Source organism: Saccostrea cucullata, unplaced genomic scaffold (assembly GCF_032062105.1).
Source record: "Saccostrea cucullata isolate Sc308-1 unplaced genomic scaffold, CSIRO_AGI_Scuc_v1 ctg1322, whole genome shotgun sequence".
In the NCBI taxonomy this organism is placed as follows: domain Eukaryota; kingdom Metazoa; phylum Mollusca; class Bivalvia; order Ostreida; family Ostreidae; genus Saccostrea; species Saccostrea cuccullata.
Genome location: NW_026930818.1, coordinates 132,487 through 157,661, shown reverse-complemented (window position 1 = coordinate 157,661; position 25,175 = coordinate 132,487). Strand labels below are relative to the sequence as shown.

The following is a 25,175-nucleotide window of genomic DNA, read 5'->3' as shown; positions in this document are numbered from 1 at the left end:
AGAAATAATTATCGGAGTTTGTAAATGCGCTACGAGGAAGTTTATATGATTCTCAGTACTCTCCAATAAACATGACATTGGCGAAATACCAACTCTGGGTCTTTACTTGAACACTTCTACTCCTTAAGTGATTTCAGAGAGCTAAGTTTCGATGTATTCGAGTACTTATGTATTAAAAAAACTTTTTATAATAAGAAGTCTTTTTGACATACTTCGAATTTCCAAAAAACATCCTTATATCTATGAACATGAAGCTCGGCCTTAAACAAAGTTTCGTTTTCAGGTACTTGAACATATAATGTCACATGGTTATCGGTTTTTTTGTATAAATTCGATTTGTAATAACACTTCTATTCAGGCATGGAGAAGTTCTGATTAAAGAAGTTTACAAAAGAGATGGAAACTGTTAGACTTATTTGTCTACTTTTCTCTATTTTTGAGACCTTTGGTCAGTTGAATTCAAAAGAAAACGATACCCTGCAAGCAAAAAATGTATTTGCTGGTACCACATCTGGAAAAGTATCAAATGTTTTAAGGGACATCTTGAATCAAGAGAGCTTAGTTCGCTTTTCAATGGTACAAAAAATTCAGAGTTTGGTGTTGGATGCAGCAGATAGCAAACATGATATTGAATATATGAATATATGACGTAAAAGAAACATACTCTTGACGTGAAGGATGAAATGTAGGACGAGAACGAAAGACTGCGACACGAACTGAAGACTCTGAGTGATCATTATAACCATTCGATAGAATCATTACAAACCTTACACGAGAAGGAATTACTGTTCCTCAGAAACCAAACATCTCGTCTTCAGAAAGAAAATGAGGGGATTTCTTTAGATACTACAGAAATAAAAAAACAGCTCGGAGAGTTTAATAAAACATTCAATGATATTGAATTTATGAAAAAGAGACTTACTGACGTAACGGAAGAGCAACATACCCTTGACGTGAAGAATCGTCAAATGGAGGACGAGAACGAAAGACTGCGACACGAACTGAAGACTCTGAGTGATCATTATAACCATTCGATAGAATCATTACAAACCTTACACGAGAAGGAATTACTGTTCCTCAGAAACCAAACATCTAGTCTCCAGAAAAAAAATGACGGGATAACTTTAGATGCCATAGAAATCAAAATACAGCTCGGAAAGTTTAACAAAACATTCGATTATTTAAATATGACAAAGGAAGAAGAGAAAAAAGAGTTTCAGCAGAATATTCAGAGTTTGAAGATGGAGGTGAAAGAAAACAAAAATAGTTATGAAGCACAAAAGATAGGACTGGGTGTTGTAAAAACTCTCTTTACAGAACATATTAAAAACTTTAATGAATCTAGGACTGCTTTCCAACAAGAATTAAAAATTTTGAACAAGCGGATGGAGGCCACAGAGAAGCAAGATAACTTAAGTTCACGTGTACAGTTTGTTGAAAACAGTTTACGAAGATTTTCACTTTCTCTGGATGATCTTCGTGCAGCTCAAAATGTATCTAACACACAACTGATGAGAATTTTAACACATCTCTTACATGTAACTGGTAAGTGCTTCATATATAATACAAAGACACACTGTATAAATGTAGGAATTAATATTCGTAGTGTCTATTTTCTTATTGACACATCCGAAAATAAAGAAGGGGTCGGGTTCCAGACTCCTTTTGGAAATTGAAGTCATTAAATTCAGTTATTGAATTTTTTATGTAACATAACGAAAAGACCTTGAACTCCCTTCCCATTCGGAAACACGAAACCTTAATAATTTGGCAAGGATAATTGGCTTAGTAAGTTTAGGAAAATTCCTAATCTCCCTTCCCCTTCCCACAACCATAAGAAAGGTTGATTCTACAAGTCCTTTATATACAAAGGAATTCCATTGCACCAAATTTATCAGCAAACTATCATTGTACCAGTGTTACTCTTTCAACGTATAAGTTTATTGTCACAAGGATGTTGTTAACCCATAATCTTAGAACTACTTGTGGTATTTAATGAAACGTCATATAATGTTCCTGACTAATCCCCCCCGGGCCAGAAAATTGTATATGAAGCACAGTTTATTTTTTTTCAAGAGGTTTACAACGATTTCTTTTGAAAATCTAACATCTTTATGAAATATGTACTTTATTTTGGGATATCAAATTCAAACGATGACATAAGAAATATGCGAAAAAAGAAAACTTGATTCTATTCGCGTTCAGAGTGCGGATTCAAACATAAGACGTAAACAAAGATAGTGACTGTTCCTTGGCCAAGTGCCGGGTACTTGAATTTAAAATCACAGGTCTTCGGATGTGATCTTTCAGACCAAAGTCTCCCGGCCGTGTAGGCGTTGCCACGATAAAAATCTCTCACTGCTCAATGTCGTAAGTGCCGAGTATTGGTCTAATTTTGGAGCCCTTCGCCGGTATATGTTGACAAAAACAACATACATTTAATCAAACAATCAATCAATCAATTCAACAATATCATTTAATTACAGGTTCATCGAAAGACTGCAAAAAATTATATGAAAGTGGTACCAGAACATCTGCTGTATATGATATCTATCCCTGGGACAGCTATGATTCCAAGAAGAATCTTGTAGGTGTACAAGTCCAGTGTGATATGTCGACGGCCGGAGGGGGTTGGACTGTAAGTACTGTTAATCTTGTCTAATCCGAACACTAATGGTTCTATTGAAAATTATTCCTTGAACTTATTTTACGAAAAGGTGCAAAGATTTACTTATAGCAAGATTTTGAAATACACAATATATTCTGAATTATACAAGTTTTAGTTCAAAAGAAGAGATTTCATGGATTGTCTTAGTGGTACAAATTGCGGGAATGTTTTTTGTATTCACACATCTTGAAAAGAAAATGTATATATTATTTTGATTAAGTTCTAAACTTCCCGCCAAAAATATAATATTTTGAGTATGCAAAAAGTAATAATTATTATTTCTAACTCTTAAGATTTATGATTGCTCGATAAAATACCTGCGTTTTTAAAACGAATTAATGATTGACTTTTCAAAATATAATAAACAGGTGATACAGAGTAGAGTTGATGGCAAGGTAAATTTCAGCAGAAGTTGGGAAGACTATAAAGTTGGATTTGGAGATCCATCAACGAGCTACTGGATAGGTTATATACTTTCTAACCTAATCTTACTCAGTACATAAATATGTAAATAAATACAGCTTCCTCAACACATTCCCAACATATTTAGATTTCCTTTTTGTTTTTAGATTAATTCAATAGCTTTAATATTTTCGAAGAAAATAAAGCCTAAAATTCTTTTATCTTTAAATAAATTAAATTTCGTGTAAGGGAATGACATCATACATGAGATGACAAAGGATAACAGGAGTTCATTGTATGTGAGCATTACAGCCAAGAACGGCACCACATTCAGTATACAGTATGACACGTTCTCTATTTCTGGAGAAGAAGACGATTACAGGTTGTACATTGCTGGAAATGCAACAGGAAGATTAGGTTTGTAGAGGCATGCTTTTATTTATAAATTACAATGAAATCAATGTTATTATAAAGATAATCTACATTTTTTATAACATATCTTAAACATAATACTGTATATAGATTCTCATGTTTCCCAATTGATCAGAAAAGTAAATGATAATATCCTTTCCATTAAGAGTAGAACTATTAGAAAAAAATCAATTAATTCAGTTACAAAGTTTTATTTCTAAATACATAAAATGAGCAAAAATGTCAACAAAAAAAAAAAAAAAAAAAAAAAAAAAAAAAAAAAAAAAAAATGCACACTTTACAAATGAATGTTTTGAAAGCGGTTTTAATAAACATGGTACAAGACGCAATTTTCATACATAAAGTCTGTAGTAATACTGAATTGTTTGAAAAATAAATGTCATCAAGTTAACTTATTTTGTACGAATTTTATAGACGATAGGATACGACACGGTACAGGAGGAAACAACATAAACGGGATGAAATTTTCTACGTATGACAAAGACAATGACAATGCTGGATCATGCGTTAACACCATGGGTATAGGAGGATGGTGGTTTAACAGTTGTAGCGATGCCTACCTTAACGGACCGTATGCACCTGGAGAGTGGAGTCAACCTTGGCAAGGTACATTTTATGATGGATCACAGATTTCCAGTACAAGGATGATGATTAGGAGAAAATGATTTAGAGACAAATCGAATTAAAAGATTGCAGAATTATTGAAAAAAATATGTTATGTCTTATTTTATAGAATTATGTAAAACAGCTTAACAATGTATTAATATTACTTATTTCAAATGTGCAGTGTACTAAATTCAATAAAATTAGTATTTTCTTGGCTTTTGTACATTTAAGTGATGTTGTTGTGATAGTGATAGTCTAATGTTTGAAATATAATTTTGAATATTATACGAACTGCAAAGATCTAGCAAACTTGTACGAATCCTCTGTTTTGGAGGTCCCTGTTTGTTCTGCCCTAATTTTGTATTGTGTAATGGGCTTTTGAGCTTGAATAATGTTCGTTATCTCCATATGTTACATTCTAATAAACTGTGCTCTACTTTTATTTATCGACCTTCGATTTTTTTTTACTAGTTTAAGAGTTTCCCTATCTTCGCCTTTCACCTAATTTTAAGATTTTGATAAATATTATGTCCCTTTTGTTTAAAAACACTAAAGTATTCAATATTTTTATACGAAAACAAACAAATGCTGTGGAAATGGAATATGATTTAGTAGGAAAGAGATTTTGATGTTTTATTTGAGGTTCCCCCTGAAGAATATTATAATGTCATTGTCAAAAAAGTTATTTTGATGATAAATAATGCTTCATTTAGAAGATAGAAAGATTGATCTAGAGTTTATTTGATTTTACTGAACGTTTTATCATCTGACAATCTTTCAATCTTTTTTCAAAGGCCCTTAACCGGCATACGGTGACGTCTCCGTATGAGTGAAAAATTCTCGAGTGGGACGTTAAACAATATACAATCAATCAATCAATCTTTTTCAAAGTCGACAGTCAAGCATATGTAGTTGAAAATGGGTTTACAAAGGCATAAAAAATGAATTTTGAACATGAGGGGTCAAGTCTGCATTTCGTGTTAACTCTTAAATGATAGAAACGTATTGTATATTGTATATTGCTTTAACTTCCCTCTCGAGAATTTTTCACTCAGATATATACGCCACCACTTGCCGGTGGAGGGCTACAAATTTTGTCTTATACTCGGCACTCAGGGCCTTTGAGCAATAAGTGATCTTTTTCGTGCCAACACTTACTGCGACACGGGGCCTCGGTTTATACGGTCTCATCCGAAGGAACAGTCTCCACGTCCCACAGTGGGATTCGAACCCGCGACGTAAGGATCGACTCCTTACTTCCCGACTCTATAGCAGACGCTCTAACCACTGCGTCACGCGGGCCACTGCGCCAGTGATAGAAACGTAAATGTGAAATATACTGTAAAATCACAAATTTTTGAGGGGTCAATTTTTCGTGGTTTGCAGGAAAATATGTTGGTTCATGGGGATTAGATTTAGTGGTGAAGAATGGTTACGTAGTTTATGTGCGAAAAATTGCATTTCGTGGTGGTCATAAACACTAGGGTCTCTTCATACCTCGAAAATCATGAATATTAAACCCAGCGAGAATTAGTGGGTTTATTTGTCCATTAAATGGAATCTGAACCCATTCTACATGAAAATCGAACAATTTTGAAAAAAAATGTCCTCTTCAAGAAACCCGTTCATTTAATTCACATTGACAGACATCGATAACGCATATACTTCGTAGCGTAGTGGTTAAGCGGTTGGTCTTGTGCCCAACACTGTGGTATGCAGAGAGTTCGAATCATACGTGAAGCTTTCTCTTTTTGATTTTACATATCTTAAAAACACGATTGAAAAAATAAATTATTTATAAAAATATGACAACAATGAAATACAGAATTAAATGCGCAAAAGGTTATATGGATCTTATTATTTTGAAAAATATAGGTTTCATGAACTTTAAGAATTGATAAATGTCTTTCTCAGAGCGGGGTATTGACATCGCCTTGTAGGCCTTCATTCTTTACAAGTTCCATTTTTATTGAAAAGCAGCTGTGAATGATATCAAAAAGCCTTGACTTTAATTTATTGAGATGGGATCACGTACCTTTAAGGAGTATAATAATCTTTTAACCGGTCAGATCCGCCATGGAGACCTATGTAATCATCAGGTATTCAGAACTTTCATTGGTATAATTCAGTATGAAAACAGAGGTTTAACAATTGATATGAAATAATTCAATCAGAATACGACCTTGCTATAAAGGTCATTATTACGACTTAAGAATTTACAAAAATGCCTCTTCTAATGAGGTCGTTGAAATACTTGTAAAATCTTTATATATCCTTTTATGGGTGAGTGGCATGTTCAAAGCAAGACATAAGTAGCAAATAAGTTGAGAGGTATAAACACAATAACCAGATGAGTAGCACGCTTTGCTTTAACAATTGATTGAACATTAAATAAAATTCTTATAATTGTTGTATCTTATTTTATACTTATTGGTGGTCCATTATTTATACACTGAATTGACGACGGATTTTCCCGTTATTTCCTGATCATGACAAGGAGCACACGGCGGGTGTGACCGGTAAGCAGGGGATCATCACTCCTCCATGGCACCTGATCCTACCTCTGATGTTTCGGAGGTCTGTGTTTGCTCTGTTCCAATTTTGTATTGTTTTATGGACTTTGATATTGAATACTGTTCGTTATCTCCATATCCTTCTTGTACAAAATATACCCTGGTATCTAACCTTGAATCGTGCTCCTCGTTTGTTCTTGTTATGAATCTGAAAAGAAGCCAATTTTCTCCGTAGAATTATTTGAACAGTTAATAAATATATTTACATTTGTCAAAGTCTTTTCATGCAGTACAATACGAATAAAATTGACATTCAATTTTTATTGACATGCAGTTAGTCTTATGATCAGATTTTCTTGTGCATGGAAAGCAAACTGCAGGAGCTATTTGGAAAATTCCTGTTGTGTCGTAATATGACGTCACAGATACGATATGTTGCATTTCAATAACAAAGTCTAAATTAAGCCAAAAATTAAATACCATTTTTAAAAGTATCCTAGGGATTTGACCTGAAGTCGATACGTGATCAAATGTACTAAAACGCCCTTTGGGCGCAATAGATTTTGATTATGTGATCGACTTCATGTCATATCCCAATGAAACTCTAACAGGAGGCTCATGGGTCACATCACTCACCTGAGTATCGTTGACCATGCTGTTCATTACAAGATTTCCCCCCTTGTAATACCTATAATAGACCTCCTTATAATTATTCTACATAACGCGTTATCTGATTGGTTTTAGATTATAACGTGATCGGGCCACAAAACGTCATATTTCACGGTCAATGTATTTTCCAGCAATATAGTTATCGTTCTTGGAAAGAAAACTCCAGAGTAGTGAACGTCACAATAGCTTGGTTTACCTTACCAAATTGCTGATGCGTCAAAGGGTTTCAGTAACTTTAAGTTAAAAATGTAAGTGAATTTAAGAGCGGAGCCGATTTTGAAAGTCAATGTTTATCATAAGTTTTTTGAGTGTTTCTTTATAATAAACAATTCATCGCAGATATGTTCGGTAAAGATGAAGATTTAATCGGAAAAGAATAATATATTCCCCTCGGGAGAAGCCCACGGTAAATGTGATTTATCTTGGCTTAATAAATCTTCATGTCTCCATCACTATAATTCAAAAATACATATTGTGACCCCATATTACCCCACGTGTCATAATTTGTACAATTTAAATCTACAATACAACTGGATACTTTTATTTAAGTTTAAACTTTTCAAGCCCTGTAGCTCTTGAGAGAAAGATTTAAAAAAAAATTTCCCTGCATATTTTAATGCCTAGTGGTAGAGCGTTCGCTACGTGATCGACGCCCGGGTTCAATTCTTGTTCGCGGTGCCGCGTCAAACCTTAGACGTAAACATAGGTAGTGACTGTTCCTTCGCCTAGCGATCAGCATTAGAATGTGCTTGTATTGTAACTAAGTTTAGCTTTTAGTTTAATTAAACAACATTTTTTTGTAAGCTACTTTAAAAAGACATATTTATCTCAAAGGAGTAAATTTGCATTTCAAACATCTGCATGTGTCGATTTTAATTTGTGTTTATTTGGAATTTCATAAAAACAAAACTAATCCTACATGGACGCTAAACAAAGGAAGAAATTGAAATAGCCTCAAAACACGTAAATTTCTTATAACTGAAGTTAAATTATTTATGGTAAATTGGTATAAATACTTTCCATTTACACGTGTTCGTAGGCGTAATGGACTTTTACGAGGAGCGCTGACTTTTACAGTTGACGCTTACTTTTACACTAGGGCTATGTACGGTAGCTCCTTTACGATATGAATATTTAGCTCAACATTTAATTAAACGGAAATATCGGTTATTTCAATGCACATATAAATTGTCCTTGAAGAAAACGACAACGACCCTACCCTCAGCTCCCGGTCTTCACATGTTAGTGCCCCTGACACCATACCCATGATCACAAGAAAGGTTTTCTAATGCATTATCAATTCTGTACTTCCATACATGATACAAGTTTAAATGTCCAAGTAAGGCCGGAATTAAAAATATCTTTGTTTCCCCTAACCCGACCCTAAATTCTCAAGTTGGGTCGGTAGGTAGGTAAACAAATTTATTTTCTGTTAGCAGCTTTGAAAATACATTTTAAAATTTAATGGAAAATTACAGTTATAAATAACAAAGTACGAAAAAAAATGATTTGTGAACAAAATGCTAAGTACTGGTATTATACATATGCCGTTTAAAAGCAAAATTCATGATTAATTAATTCACAACTGTAATTTAGTTGAACTTGTGAAATATCTCACGCCAGAGTACATTTATATAAATCGAATAAAAGAGACAATATTCTCAAATAAGCAAAGACTGGACATTCGAGTATATTTTTTCAAACCATTAATCCGCCTCCAGTGCTTATAGACAATCAATGTACTTTTTTGAGGGCCGTGAGATTTGCAGTGATTCTGGAGCATTTTGCTTTGGAGTTAAGACGTATGTGGCTAATTTTAAGTCGCATGTTAAAATACCAGTGAGGAATGTTGAAAACGGTTTTTCAAAATTAAGGGATCATAAGTGTCCAAGTGTCGCAGAAGATGCTGGCTCAAAAAAGACCCCCCACTGCTTAATGGCAAAAAAGTGCGTAGTACGTCTACATTTGGAGCAATGGGGAAATGTTCAAATGTCGTCCCAACAAATCTCGAAGGGGTTATAAGCAAAGAAACAACCAATCTTCAATGACCTAATTAAAGAAAAATACACCGGACGTCTAAGGAAGCTGAATTGAAATGATTTCAAAACTATTTGGAAAGAGTATGTAAACAATATTTAAATGAACCAAACCGAATCATGCTATAAACAATGTCATAGTCACAAAGTTTATCCCGTAAATAAAGGCATGAAAAAGGACAACTGAATTATATCAGGATGAATATGGAAACATATATTTACATTAACTCCTATGATTCCATAATGGCATATAGTAAGCATAGGAACATACCATAATGGCATATAGTAAGCATAGGAACATAGATGAATTGGTAATTAGATCAAAACTCAAATTAAATAAAATGCAGTGAAATTAAATGATGTTTTCACTAGGTGGGCCCCTCATCTGCTCATGAGGCTGGCCTTTCCATGTTTTACGGACCTTAAATTCAACAGACAGATTTGTTTGTTCGTTGTTTACCGTCCCTTTCGAAAATTTAATTACTCACATGGAGACGCCAAGACACCTCCGAAACACTCTAAATTAGTTATTGTAAATTTTATTTTCAAATTGTTTCAAGAGTGAAGAATTCTATTTAGCTAAAGGCATAAGATTGAGACGTCGTCGTTGTTTTATGAAGAACTAATTCTCGCCATTTTATTTCCAACAAATGCTTGAAAATCACGGTAGAACAATGTTTGCCGTTTTGTTAAAAACTGATTTTGATGAAATTGTATTCTATAAAACTTGGTTACTAATATAAAAAAAATTTAAATCATCTTATTTGAAAAATCTTTTCAGTCGGCGCGATTTCATTGGGTCGGTCGCGTTAGGGGAAACAAAGGTATTTTTTATTTTGGCCTAAACGTAAACTGTAGAAGTCAGTGCTTCTCGTAAAAGTCCAATACTAGGAGAGAGGGTTGTTTAAGTATACACTTTTGACTTATACCCCTTAATTGACTTCAAAGAGTTATGAATCTTTAAGAAAAAGTATTAGTAATATCAAAAACCCTTGTATTATAAGACGTCTTTTTGACATTTAAAACTTCCAAAGAAACATCCTTCGGTCGTAGGCATTTTTTAGTTTTCAACTATGATGTCACATGATGCCAAGTGTGTATCTGTTAAATTTTGTATAATTACATATGTGAAATAGCAATATCATTCGGACTAAGTAAAGCTCTGCTTATAGAAGATAACTAGAGATGGGAACTTTTAGAATATTTATTTAATTTTCTCTATTTTTGAAATATCTGGTCAGCTGAATTCAAAAGAAAGCGATTCCTTGCTATCTAAAAATGTATATGCTGGTACCACATCTAAAAAGTATCAAGTGTTTTAAGGAACATCTTGAATCAAGAAAGCTTAGTTCGATTTTTAATGGTACAAAAAATTCAGAGTTTGGTGTTGGATACAGCAGATAGCAAAACTGATAATGAATATATGAAAAAGAAACTCAATGATATAACGGAAGAGCTACAAACCCTTCGCGTGAAGAATCGTCGAATGAAGGACGAGAACGAAAGACCGCACTAGGAAATGAAGACACAGAGTTATCAAAATAATCATACAATAGAATCATTAAAACCCGAATTACTTTTGCTCAAAAACCAAACTTTTCGTCCCCAGAAATTAAAAAAACAGCTCGAAGAGTTTAACAAAACTTTTGACTATTTAAAGATAACAATGGAAGAAGTGATAAAAGAGTTTAATCAGATTATCCAGGGTTTGATTGTTGTATACTGTTAAACGTTCCTTTCAAGAATATTTCACTGATATGAAGACGTCACCATTGTGAAGGGCTGCAAATTTGGGCCTATGCTCGGCACTCAGGGCCATTGAGCAGGGAGGGATCTTTATCGTGCCACACCTGCTGTGACACGGGGCCTTGGTTTATACGGTCTCTTCCGAAGGACCGCCCATTCAAGGGTTAACTGAGGATCTAAGGGGGGTACTGAGGACTTATTCTAACCAGGATCCCCACAGGAATCCAGGGTTTGAAGATAGACGTCAAAGAAAACAAAAACAGTAATGAAGCACATGTAGAAACTCTCTTTACAGAACATATTCAAAACTTTAATGAATCTAGGATTGCTTTCCAACAACAATTAAAATTTAAGAACAAACGGATGGAGAACACGAAGAAGGATGACAGGTGTACACGTGTACAGGTTGTTGAAGAGACAGTTTACGAAGATTTTCAATTTCTGTGGATGATCTTCATGCAGCTCAAACGTATCCAACACACAACTGTTGAGAAGTTCGACTAAAACTGGTATGTGTTCCGATGTAATACTAAGACACAGTTTATAATTGAGGGTAATATAATTCTTTTTGGTAATTTTTGTATTGATCATTTTGTCATACGAAGAGTAGATTAGGTTCTGGACTCCTTTGAAAATTCAAATTATTAAAGTCAGTTTTTAAATTTCTATAAGAAAGTTTCCAAGTCCCATTAAAATACTAATAGGTCTGGACGACTTCTCCATACCCCAAAAACTGAGAATAATTTCATTTATATTTAGAAACGAAGGAAATTTAGTACATAAGTATTGTCGTTGATTTAGATATTTTGTCTATCATCATTGTAACTATTGTAGTCTTGTTATAACAATTTTGATAGTGTCTTAAATAAATATGAAATATTGTAATTTTTGAAAGGATATCACATTCAGACTAATGTCAAAGAATGGCATTATCAACTGTGATGAAAATATCCGAATTTCTCATTAACTCAAATATCTCTTGTATAATTATAGAATTATCGAGAGACTGCAAGGACTTACAGTACCGACCGGACACAACCTAACAGAAGGCGAACCCGTAGCGGACCCCGAGCGAACCCGAAGCGGACCCAGATCGAGAGCGAACCCCAAATTCAGTAGCGGTCCCAGAGAGCGAACGCGGGTTCGGTATTTCTTTACAGAGCTGTCAATCAGGATTAGCGATTAACCAATCAGCGCATCAACCAATCAAAATATTATATTGATCTGTCGATTAGGATATAAGATCGAACGTGTTGATTTAATTCGATATAAATCCAAACACTGTACATAAAGCTAAACGTATGAATGTGCTGTGTAAATCTATTATGATAACTAAAATATTATTCAATATTGTGTTTCCTAAATTTTACAGACGATAGGATACGATATGGTACAGGGGTAAACAACATAAACGGGATGAAATTTTCTACCTATGACAAAGACAATGACCCCGCATCAGATCCTTGTCCAGGATGGGCGGGAATTGGAGGATGGTGGTTTAACTCGTGTCACGACGCCTACCTTAACGGACAGTATCCATCTGGAGAATGGGAACAACCTTGGCAAGGTACATTTATTGATGGATCAGAGATTTCCACTACAAGGATGATGATTAAAAGAAAATGACAATCTAGGCTCTAGAGCAGACGCTCTAACCACTGCACCAGGCGGGCGACGTAGTGGTGTTTCCAAATAAGTGGCCTTAAACAACACTCAAACAAAACAAAGATAATGTGAGAATTTGTCATTTTATTAAATATAACTTTATTCCGAATTCATTTGTTCTATTAAACTGTATTCTATTTGTATTTAACGACATTTGGTTTTTCAACCATTTTAGGACAGATTAACAAAATGGCTGCATATGTTGGTGTGCGTTGTGCTTCACATATCCACTGTCATTCTTGCTCATCAGTCACGTGTAACATTATGATGATCACAATTCGCTTTCTTCGCATTACGTCTCAATTTCAGTTTTTCATTATTATGACTTCTTCGCTTAAAACATCATTATATATATTCAGTAAAGTTATGAAAACGAAAAAATGGAATACGAGTTTCGAAATAGATTACGAGGTTTTAGGAGAGGGAAGTAACATTTGTAATGTTTTATATATGAGGTTTTCCTTGAAAAATTATATCATTGTAAAAAAAAATATTTTAATGATTATTACCATTTCATTTGTAATTATTAGACAGACAGCTTGATCTAGTGAGATGGTAAGGGACTTTTTTTAAATTTTGGGTTTCTTTTGAATAAAAGTAAATCGTTCTAAACACATTTTATTAGATTTTCCATATATAGCTTTCGAAAATTCATTGATACGTTGCTTAGTATTCAATATCAAAGATAAATATATACTTTTGTAATATTTACGTGATTTTGCTTACAACATATTCCTTTTTGTTTGTGTTGATTCACCAGACACAAACATATACCTCAAGTGTAGCAGATAAAATTTCTTTTGAAGATCAACATTCTTACTATCTGCGCAATTACTCTTCTGTTTTCTGTCAATGCAATGACGACTGGTTACAACATGTGTGATGGAAATTGCTCTCTTGAAAAAAGTGAGTGTTCAATGGAGTGTCATGAGAAAAAGGACTCCGATAGAGAAGATTTTCAAAAATGTTCAAGTGAATGTGAAGATGAATATTTTGAATGTGCTATAAAATGTAACTGTACATCTTTCTGTTCTAAAGAAAATGACGCATGCGTATCTGGATGTTACATTCAGTCTTTCCAATTTGAATCGGATAAAGAGGAATGCCTAAAAGAATGTGAGTTCGACCATGGAGATTGTGAAGATATTTGTAGTTAATGAACGAAAATATTATTATTAAGATAATGTAATGCGATTTAAAAAAAATACAAGTAATTTGTATGTCAAATGTGTTTCATTTTTGAATGCTTTACTGATTATACGCGAGAAAGACTAAGTAACAGCCAACAGATTACTTAAGCTTTTCCATCGTCAGCGTTCGTTATTTATGCACATGCAGCAATATTCCATTATCATCTACTTATGGTAATGTTATCTCCCAATTTACTGTCTAACGAAGAACATGTTCTGAGTACTTGTTAAACTCACATTTATTGAAAATAAAAACAGTTGCAGGCTACTCACTGAATGATGACGAAATAGGAATTTCAATAACTTCCTTTTTATTAGCATTTCGTGAATTCTATTTTATGAAATTTACTATTTTCTTATATGTGTATTTTTTTCTTCAATCAATTTGAAAACGAGTGCTGCAAAGTATAAAAGATTCTGGTATGGTGTGTCAAAAGTAAAGAAATCATCTATCTGATGAGAAATATGTGAGTAAGGAGCTGTAGATGTAAAGTTTATTTAAACACAGACCTCTCAAACACAAGAGGAGGTATCAGATACTTTATCATTCAAAACTGAAAACAAGCTACAATCAAATCAATTAAAACTAACATGTTTTCTTCCCGTCAAATAATATTTGTTTAAATACCCAGTAAATGAAAAGACATAAAGAAAATATTCAAATATTCTATTTGATGTCAAAACGCTGTAAAAAGGGTTTTAAATATCGCTAACTGTCCATATTTGAAAATCTTTTACAAAACTGTAGTATATCAACGTGTAAGAAGAAGAATTATTCTGCCATAATTTTATTCATCTGATGATAAATTAAAGGTCAAACTTTGTAATTCCTCGTTATTTTTTGTAATAATTGAATTGCAGAAAGGTAAAAATGATTTTCAAAATTAACATATATTTTAAATAGTGCAGCAAGAGTGTGGCAATTCGTTTTCTATGTAAATACCTTATAATCAAATTAACAACGGACAGTGACACCTTCTTTATTTTTTATTGTCTGAATGGTCTTTTGATAAAATATATGTCGAACAATCTAAATGATTTCTACTTATCAGTTATTTATCATTCTTTTCATCATGGGAAAATAAGTGATCTATAAGATATATTCCGGTGAGCTTGAGATAAAAGATACCACAAAGTCTTACACATCTGTTTCACACTTGGATATGTTACTTGAAAAAGACGTTAATGGTGATTTAACAACCAAGCTATATGATAAACGTGATGACTTTAACTTTTCTATCGTCAACTTCCCTTACTTATGCAGCAATATACCTTAATCACCTGCATACGGAGTATATATATCTCAGTTGATTCAATACGCAAGAACATGCTCTACGTATGAACAATATCTAAAACGAGGTAAATTATGACAAACAAGTTGATGAAACAAGAATATCAGCAGTCTCATTCAAAGTCATCATTTCGTAAGTTCTATGGTCGATATAATGACCTTGTCAGCAAATACAATTTATCATTGAGTCAAATGCTGACTGACGTTTTTCATACTATAGTCCATTATTTATACACTGAATTGACGACGGATTTTTCCGTTATTTCCTGATCATGACAAGGAGCACACGGCGGGTGTGACCGGTCAGCAGGGGATGCTGACTCCTCCATGGCACCTGATTCCACCTCTGATGTTTCGGAGGTCCGTGTTTGCTCTTGCCTATTTTGTATTGTTTTATGGACTTTGAGATTGAATACTGTTCGTTATCTCCATATCCTTCTTCATAGATACAACGAACAACAGTCTGGCTCAGAAGTTCACTAAATAATAAAAATCAGGATCAGAGCAAACACTGACCTGACTTGTAAAACATCAGAGGTGGGATTAGATGTCATGGAGGAATAAGCATCCCCTGCCGACAGTTCTCAATCGCCGTGTGCTTCTTGTCGAAGAAAGTTATTAATTTTATCATTATGTATTCTCATCCGACTCTTAGGTATACTGGATTATAAATAAATAAATAACATATCTTAAATTGATGTATTTCTTACTGCATCACTGATTTAGAGTCTAATAAGAAAAAAAAAACTAATTCTAACGGTCGACATTATTGAAAAATTTGCTTAATTTAATTCATTGGTAAATAAATGTTCTTGGATTTTCAAATATTTGATCAAAGTTGAAAGGCTAATACATTATTAATTAAAGTTTGATAAACCATACATGTTACAAAGAAATCAGTGTATTGCATATACGAGCTCAAGCTTTTAACAATGTAATGACGTTTTATAACGTTATAACAAAACATTTTTTTTTTTTTTTTTTTTATAGCAAATTGTTAAACACGTGGTTCATTTATACAGGAAATATATCTTCTTATAATCTTTATTTTCAATTTGTCAAAATTTGATTCTGAAGATATAACACCTGAATTAGGCCATTTGCATTAATAAATTGATATTCGTTGTTGTGCATTTTATGGATTTCTTATAAGAAATTAGAATTCACCAATAAACTGTTCGCATAAGTAACAAATATACAGCATACACGTAACATACATTTTGATAATACATGTAGGCACAAACGTCGAGTTTAATAACTGCATCATAACACATTAACTGCAATCTTAACTTCAACTTGTGTTTTGTTACATTTTAAACACAAATACTAATCAAACAAACCGATTTTAACCAGTACTATAACATATTTGTAAATTGTGAAAACATCAAAAAATCAATTTAAAATACAAATATATTTAGAGGGCATAAAATAAGGATCCACGGAAAATCGAAGACGGAATCAGGTGCCAAGGAGAAGTTAAATTGTCTGTTGACCGGTCACACCCTCCATGGACTCATGTATTATTCAGGTAGAAGGAACTTTCCGTACCAGAAATCAGTATAAAAATTGAGGACTAACAATTAAGATAAAACAAACCAAAATACGACGCAACTTTTGGTTTTATTTACAATCAAGGTTATAATAATGACAAAAAACCTTAATGATATTAATACACTTACATGGTAGTATTTTCATTAATCGATACCCATTTATTGTAATTATATCAAAAGAAAACATATCTTTTAGCTTTCATAAATTAAAGTAAAAATACCCAACTTACAGTTAGCTAAGGTTTAGATCCATAAGTTATTATTTTTTTCTTCTTTTTTGTTATGTTTGTTGTATTCGTCATTCAACGTTCATCTTTAAAGTTTTTTTTCATCTTTAAAGTTTATAACTAACCCGTAAACGTGCTCATAGAGAAATATCTTTGTTCACGAAATAAACACTGAAAGTGGTCGTTTTATACCTCCAGGACTTTAGACATCTTCAACAACTGCTTTTTCAATTAAAGTAGAACTCTTAAATAAAACATATGGAGATAACGAACAGTATTTAAGCTCAAAATTGCATTAAACAATACAAAATAGGAGCAGAGCAAACACGGACATAAGGATTTACCTTATATTAGTTAGATGATTCTTTTTTTATTTGAAGAAGTTCGATTACCTTTGAAATTTGGTTGTCCACTGCACTGTACGAGCTTTTTAAACGTAATTTAAGCACGGTTGCACACAGAAAACATAAGAAATACTCTGATTGGTTAGAGTACTTTAAAATGTTAAAGGAAAACACGCGCATGGTTAAAAAAAGATGCATAGTGAACCAACATCGTCTACATTGAACTCACGGTAGTTGTGACCGTTGAACAAGGAACGGTTATACTCCTGTAAAGCATTAAATACCATCGACTGGTTTTTCTTTGGGAATTCTTTCTCTTCTATTTACGCTTTGGTCCTTAATATTAGGAGTCGAGTTCAGACGTTGATCATCTTGGAACGTTATCTGTTCTATTGAACAACATGGATCCCATAATTTTCTTTTTAAAACATTATTTGCACTCGTCACAAGGAAATAATGATGAAAGTGTAATAATGGGTTCTTGGCAAAAAAATGCACATTACATCCACAAGTTTTTGTTTCTGAATCGACATTTCATTTGCATCGCCTACTGCTTAATAAATGCTGGTATATAATGATAATATGACTGTCAAATACCTCATCACTCCTGGTAGCATTGAGGTAGGTCACAAGCTCTAGATCTGATATTAAAAAGAAGTTTTAAGCTAGTACCAACAGTATAGATGTAAATATAATTTCAAAATCTGTCTCCAAATGGGCCAGAAGATTTAAGAAATACATGTAGTCACAAATTATAGAGAATTGTAACTTTTTTACTTTACAATTATAAAACTTTCCGAGAGTCTTCTTAATTCAAACTTAATAAACACAGAGTGAAATACATCCATATAGAGAAAACGAACAAAATTCAAACAAAAAATCTCATTCATATAATACAAATTACGACCAGAGCTAACACCGACCTCTCAAATAGCAGAAGTGAGAACATGTGCCATGGAGGCGTAAACAATTTATTGTCTTATCAATGGCCGAACACCCGTTTTGAAAAAAAAATGTCAGTCAGCATTTAATTTATGATAACTCGTATTTACTGTTTGATGATGTGTCGTCCATAATGCATATAATTATTTATGTTCCATCAAGGTGATTTCACCTAGAAACCACCTTTTAGTAAAAGAAATCAATTTTTAAAGAGACGGCGACTCTATAATACTGGCCATGCAACAAAGGGACATAACGCAAGATAATTTTTCGTTATTACAACTAAGTATTCGTAGTTTTTTTTTTATTTGTCATAAGAATAAAAAAGTGCACATAATATCTTCTGCAGATATACATCTGCATTTAAAATGTCACTATTTAGCGAGGACATGTTTTAATGAAGAATAAATGCATGCCAACAGCTTTGAGGAAAAGCCTTATGAGGAACCCTTCAACATTTTATAAGCTTTTTTACTTCCTATGAGAATATCAACGGCAGCGAAGGATATGCTTCAACAGTACTTATAAAAAAAATAACATTATTGATTAAAAAAAAAGATTTAAAAAAAATTATGCAAATCAAATATGTATTTCAAAAAATCTTCTAGAAAATCAACAATTTGCATCTAAATTAAAGATTTTTCAAACGTTTATACAAACATTCCTCACGATAGATTAAAGACGTTGTCCTTTAGGATAAATGTAAAACGCAAGACATATTTTATTATTGGTCATCAAAAAAATGAATTTAAAGCTTATTCTGAATATATATAACATTTCCATACAAAAGCAGATCCTAGAGGTTCTCATACGTCAAAAGTCTTGTTAAAAGTCATCATTTTACAAGTCCTCCGATCTGATCAATGCAATACAATAACCTTCTCAGCAATTATAGTCTATCATTGAGTCAAATGCTTACTCCTACTAATTGTTAGGTCATTTTACATATACTGAATTGTCTACCGGATTTCATCGTTTTGTTAGCCCGATCTTGACAATGAGCTCACGGAGGGTGTCACCAGTAGGTATGGGATGTTCTATCCTAAATGACACCTGATCCCACCTCTGATGTTTTAGGATTCCGTGTTTTCCAAGTCCCTGATATTGTTTAAATGGCCTTTGAATGACTTTTGTGCTTGAATAATGTTCGTTTTATCAATACATATCATTTTATAAACTTTATTGACAGGTTTTTATAACCATCTATTTGACTTCCACTGTTTGAATTCTTGGAACCTTTCACTTGCCAATCTGTTAAATAATCTTCTGAAACAAGATAGATATTTAAATATTTCTACATAAAAAAATACACTCTTACACAGCCATCAATTACGACAATTAAATATAACATTTTTTTTCTAATCATCAATATTTATTTTAAGAGTATATTAGTTCGATATGACGTTTCGTTTTCAATTCTCTTCATTACTTTCATATATTTCAAACATCCCATCGAACTCGCTTTTTAAGCCTTTCCTTTTTATACAGAATCAATAAAAGTTCGGAAAACTGAGCCTTCCTAATTAATACAAAGGAATCACCTGCATGACAGATGTGACCAGTCGACAGGAGGTGTTTTCTCCTCGTAGAGACTGCCTTTGTAATTTCCAGCTATCCATGTTTTATGTCCCCCTAACATATTTGTATTGTTTATAGATGTTTTGAGATGGAACACTTTTCTTTAACTTGGCTTATTACAATTATAGGACACCAAAGAGGATGAAATATCTATTTTTATATTTTTGTATTTATAAAACACAATAATGGTGTATTGACATGATATTTATGAAGAAATTGGTGACTTTTCTATTGTAAACTTAATTTTGCCTCAATATAATTTTATCAGTTGTATATGGGGGTCTGTCGTACAATTTATTCAATCCCTATTCTGTATAAGATAAAAAAAATATAAGCCATTGACAAACAAATAATTAGCTGAGGTTATAAAGGTATCGATAAGTTTATCTACAGTCAATACTTTGCACAGTTTCGGGTAAATAATTACCTTGTTAAAAATTTGTTTTCGAATTCACATTAAGGGCATAAGATCATGAAATTTCAAGCTTTAAAACTTGAAAATTTAAGGTGTTGTTTAACTTGACGAATATTTAACTCCATCAAAAGTGCGCTTTTTATTCAACTTGCCTAATTTAAAAAAATAAACATGTAAAAACATTTTTTTTATTTTATAGAGGACATAAATAATCACACTGTAATTGGAGAATTAAATATATAAGGAACAATATTTGGAATAATTAAACCATATTTTATTCAGCAATTGAGACTATGTTATGAAAAATTCATATCGAAGTTTTAAAAAAAAATCCAGACAATAAAGACCACATGCTTTCATAATTAATAGAAATACAATCACTGGGTGAGCGTGCTTCCATGACCTTTGAATCTATCTCAATTCCATTAATTACAATGCAATTAGATGGTGTTTGTGTTTTTTCTTCTTTAATAGAAAGACCCCTTAAGCATCTGCTAAACTTAAAGTGTATTAAGTGCTGGTGAACATTCTACAGAATTAGCTTTCCCAACAAAAAAGAAATCATCTAACAATTGTGAAACCCCTTGTATATGAATTTTTTTAATTTAAATCCACTGAACTGCTGTTGAAAAACTCTCAAAAAGCTGACGAGATGCTGAAGCATGCATTTTGAAGGAAGCATCATAATAAAACTGATCCTCTCAGCAAAAACCTAGCAAATGGTACTCTAATGGATGAGTAGGAAGCAGACAGAAAGCATCCTGTATGTCTGCTTTGCTCATCAGATAATTGAAACAATATTTCTGAACCAATGCTATGACTGTTTCTATATTTTGATATGAGACACTAGTGAATTCAGGAGGAGTCCAAGAATTGACTAAATCGCCTTTTGGAAATGAAAGATCGTGGATTAAACGAAAAGATCCAGCTTCTTTATTATGAATTACACCTAGAGGAGAGCATTTATAATTTCCTAAATGACTGGTCCCTTTTTTCGGTCTTTATCAATTTCATTTTGCAATTTTCCCCTAAAAATCTCAGTATCCTCCATAGCACTCCTATGATTTCTAGGATATTGTTGATCTTCTTTTACAATAATTGTATTGATTTTGCAGCCAAATGTAAATCCTTGGATAATTTTGATTTTGCTAGAGTGTCATATCCTTGTAAGAATTGATTTAACTTAATTCACTTCTTTGTTTTAATAGCTGATGGACGCATTTTTCAGCTGTATTCTGTAATGGAACAAAGTTAACGAGATTACTACAACTTTTTTATTCCTGTAAGATGTTGTCCTAATTCATCATCATCAGTATTTTAAAATAAGTTTTTGAACAATGTATGATCAAGAAGTGAATGGATGATAAAAATATCATATAGAAATTTGATAAATGAAATCAAGAAATAAATTTCTGTACCATCATCTCATACAAATAATAAACTATCTGGTTTGCTGATATAAAAAAAGGTAGTTACATGTATTCAGCTGTATTCTGTAAAACAGAACGAGACTACGACGAAATAAAATTTTCTCCTTATATTTTGGATTTGCAGATTTTTTGGGAGATTAAATTTTAACAAGAATTCAATTTACCCACCCACCATCATCCTAAAAATTTATTTAAAATCAGTTGTCCTAAATAAAAAAAACTCTAATTTTGTTTATGTGTTGTACATGTATTATTATTATATTCTGTTTGTAATTTTACAACTCACATATAATATTCTCGTAAATGGCTGTGTTTCAATTTGTAATTTTATCTTTGAACCTGTGTTTCTTATTCTAGTTGTATTACATGTTTTTCTCATGTTACACATGTATTTCTATTGGTGTGCGGTTTTCTAACCCCACCTTTTCAAATTAATTGTCATTTATTCAGTCATTTTTGGTTAATCAATGTTTGACATTAATTTCATTATTTGATAAAATATATTTGTAGTAAATGGAATAAATGACCCTTCTCTCAAACATAAGTTGTTCTGTCTTCCATTGCAAATGAACTCAGACTTACTGGAGAGTAAAACTGGTTGTTTCATGTTGGCAAATAAAAGGTATATTATGGAAACAAAATATGGAATGAAGTTCAAAGTTATTTAGTTATAGAATAATTTGGATGCCAAAAATACAATTTTTTTTATTCCTGTAAGATGGTGTCCTATTTCATCATCATCAGTATTTCAAAATAAGTTTTTGAACAATGTATGACCAGGAAGTGAATGGATGATAAAAAATATCATACAGAAATTTTATAAATAAAATCATTAAAGGAATAAAAGTATCAAAGAATAAAACTAAAAAGTGAAACTGTACATTTGGATGTAAAAAGTAAATGCATATACATGTAATTTCCATATTTATGATTAAAATGTGAATATAAGAATAAATGGAAAGTTTTTGTCTTTCATGATTTCTGAGTATTTCTGTACCATCATCGCATACAAATAATATGCCATCTGGTTCGCTGACATATAATGAAGGTACATGTAGTTACATGTATTCCTTAAATAATCTCTGAACCTTTTATATCAGTATTGCACGTTGATGCAGTCTTTATTTAAGTTTGCTTTTTCAGCTGTATTCTTCAAATCAGAATGAGACTACGACCAAATAAAATTTTCTCCTTATGTTTTGGATTTGCAGATTTTTTGGGAGATTAATATGAATATAAATCAACCTCATTTTTTTAGCTTCTTAATAAACTGTTTTTTATTTATTCAGGAAGAAACCTTTCTCATAATGACCAGTTGTATTTGCATTTATTTGGTTGTACAATTTTTATGTTAGAAATTAAGAATTAAGCTAAAGTGAAATATGTTCTCCTGATATACATGTACAAAAAGTAACATTATTAATGCTTCATCTTAAAAAACACAAATTAATTACATTCCCATTAACATTAACTCCGTTTACCGTTAAATACTTAATGTTTCTCATACTTTATACAAACACCATCCAGCTAACGAATAGAAGGGGTAAGTTTCTATTTGTCACTACTTAAAATCTTAATAGCTTACAAGAAAGAGCTATTTAACTATCATGATATATAGTTCTTGTGAAACCGGTAAAAAGACAGCTTTAAAAGGTACAAAATATTTATTTTAAGTAAGGAATGGTCAATTTGCTTATGATGTAATTTTTGAAAAAATCCTTTTTAGCTCACCTGAGCCGAAGGCTCAAGTGAGCTTTTCTGATGACATTTTGTCCGTCGTCCGTCCGTCCGTCCGTCTGTCTGTCTGTCTGTCTGTCCGTCCGTCCGTCTGTAAACTTTTCACATTTTCGACTTCTTCTCAAGATATATAGTTCTTGTGAAACCGGTAAAAAGACAGCTTTAAAAGGTACAAAATATTTATTTTAAGTAAGGAATGGTCAATTTGCTTATGATGTAATTTTTTAAAAAATCCTTTTTTATAAGTATTATAACAATTAGTTTGTTTATTGTATTTCATTGTCTGTCCATTTCAGAATATATAAAAATAGTCCTTTTTAAAAGATGAACACACTACTTATCTATGCTGTGATGTTCCCGTTTGTTGTCTCCGCTATTAATAATAGGTGTGTTAAAGACTGCTCTCTTGAAAGAAAGGAGTGTTCGATTGAATGCCGAGAGAACAAGAACACCAGGAGAACAGATTTTCTGAAATGTTCACGTGAATGTAAAAGTGAATATGTTGAATGTGAACAAAAATGTAACTGTATCTCCCTATGTTCTAGAGAAAATCGAGCATGCGTAACAGGATGTCGCAGTCAACCTTTCAAATATCGCTGGGGTAGGCGAGAATGTTTGAAGGAGTGTGATTACGATTTCAAAGACTGCAGAGATCATTGTGAGAATTAGATTTGTTACTTTATAAGTAAAAAATTGAACTGCAATTTGAGTATCTAAAATATGTTGTTTTTCTTTGGGATGAACGAAATTGATATATGAATAATGGATCTTCATTTTTATACCATGTAAAATACGTGATATTTGTTTTGATTAGACAAATGGAAATGTAAACTGAATAAACGTTGATTCTGTCATAATAAACCCGCTGAATTCATATCTATATGCAACATTTTGAAAAAATGCTTAGAGTCAAATCCCAGACAAATTTGAATAACTTTATCATAAACACATACTGAGTATTTGCAGGGACTTAAATACTATAGCATAAAGGTCCCTGGTATTTGCTTTTAAAAAATATTTTCCCAGTTTTATGTCGTTTGTTTCTGGTAATCTTCTAATATCCTTTCGTATGTTATTTTCTTTGTCTATAAACACTATTAAAATTCACTTAATACTCCACGTTGGTAGCCTTTTTGTATTTGTGACCTTGTGCAATAAACGTGCACTATGGTAATATTATGATTGCTGTTGAAATAAATAAAATTCAAAGAATGCTATAAAATTAGCATTTTCATTTATATCAAGTAATTATGTAATTGATCAGTAAGTATAATAGAAAATGTTAGCATTTTCATTGGCGTATGAATTCTTTTAATTTGAATTTCAAAATTTTGTATTTTGAGATGAAACGTCAAAAACACCTTTGAAATAATTAATCTACTACATAGATACACCCCTTCAACCTATATCACGCCACTGCATAAAATTCACAAAATATTTCTATTTAATAATGACACATGAGAGAGTTAAGAGAATAAAAAAGAGATATTGAAAACCTTTAGCATTGAAAGAAAGATTTTTTCTATATCAAAAGGCTTGAGATTTAATATAGAATTAAAATCTTTATTGAAGGACTGTCCCACCCTGGCCTGTAAATAGAACTTTACTGATCTCGGGAAATTACGTTTGAATTGATAGAAACCCATTTTTAAGAAGACCAACTAAAGATTTTTCAAGTACGTTTACTTTTTAATATTTCAACTAAAGTCGATTTTCAGATTTTTGAATTCAAAG

At 32.3% G+C, this 25,175-nt stretch overlaps 2 protein-coding genes across 2 annotated transcripts in view; one reads left to right on the top strand and one right to left on the bottom strand.

Moving 5' to 3' along the window:
• Positions 1–25,175, bottom strand: part of LOC134230245 (uncharacterized) — a 57,087-nt gene that overhangs the window by 25,398 nt on the left and 6,514 nt on the right. The gene's annotated exons all lie outside the window — the stretch shown is intronic.
• On the top strand, positions 397–13,194 carry LOC134230234 (fibroleukin-like). Its single transcript, XM_062711997.1, has 6 exons — positions 397–576; positions 690–1,545; positions 2,487–2,638; positions 3,037–3,133; positions 3,320–3,487; positions 12,445–13,194. Exons 1-6 carry the CDS (start codon positions 397–399, stop codon positions 12,696–12,698), a joined length of 1,707 nt encoding a protein of 568 aa, XP_062567981.1. The 3' UTR covers positions 12,699–13,194.

Bases quoted from the DNA above. Each gene is read 5' to 3' on its own strand.
- LOC134230234 (XM_062711997.1), top strand. From the start codon at position 397: ATGGAAACTGTTAGACTTATTTGTCTACTTTTCTCTATTTTTGAGACC. The intron at 2,639-3,036 runs GTAAGTACTGTT...TATAATAAACAG, and splicing joins CGGCCGGAGGGGGTTGGACT to GTGATACAGAGTAGAGTTGA. The intron at 3,488-12,444 runs GTTTGTAGAGGC...TAAATTTTACAG, and splicing joins AAATGCAACAGGAAGATTAG to ACGATAGGATACGATATGGT.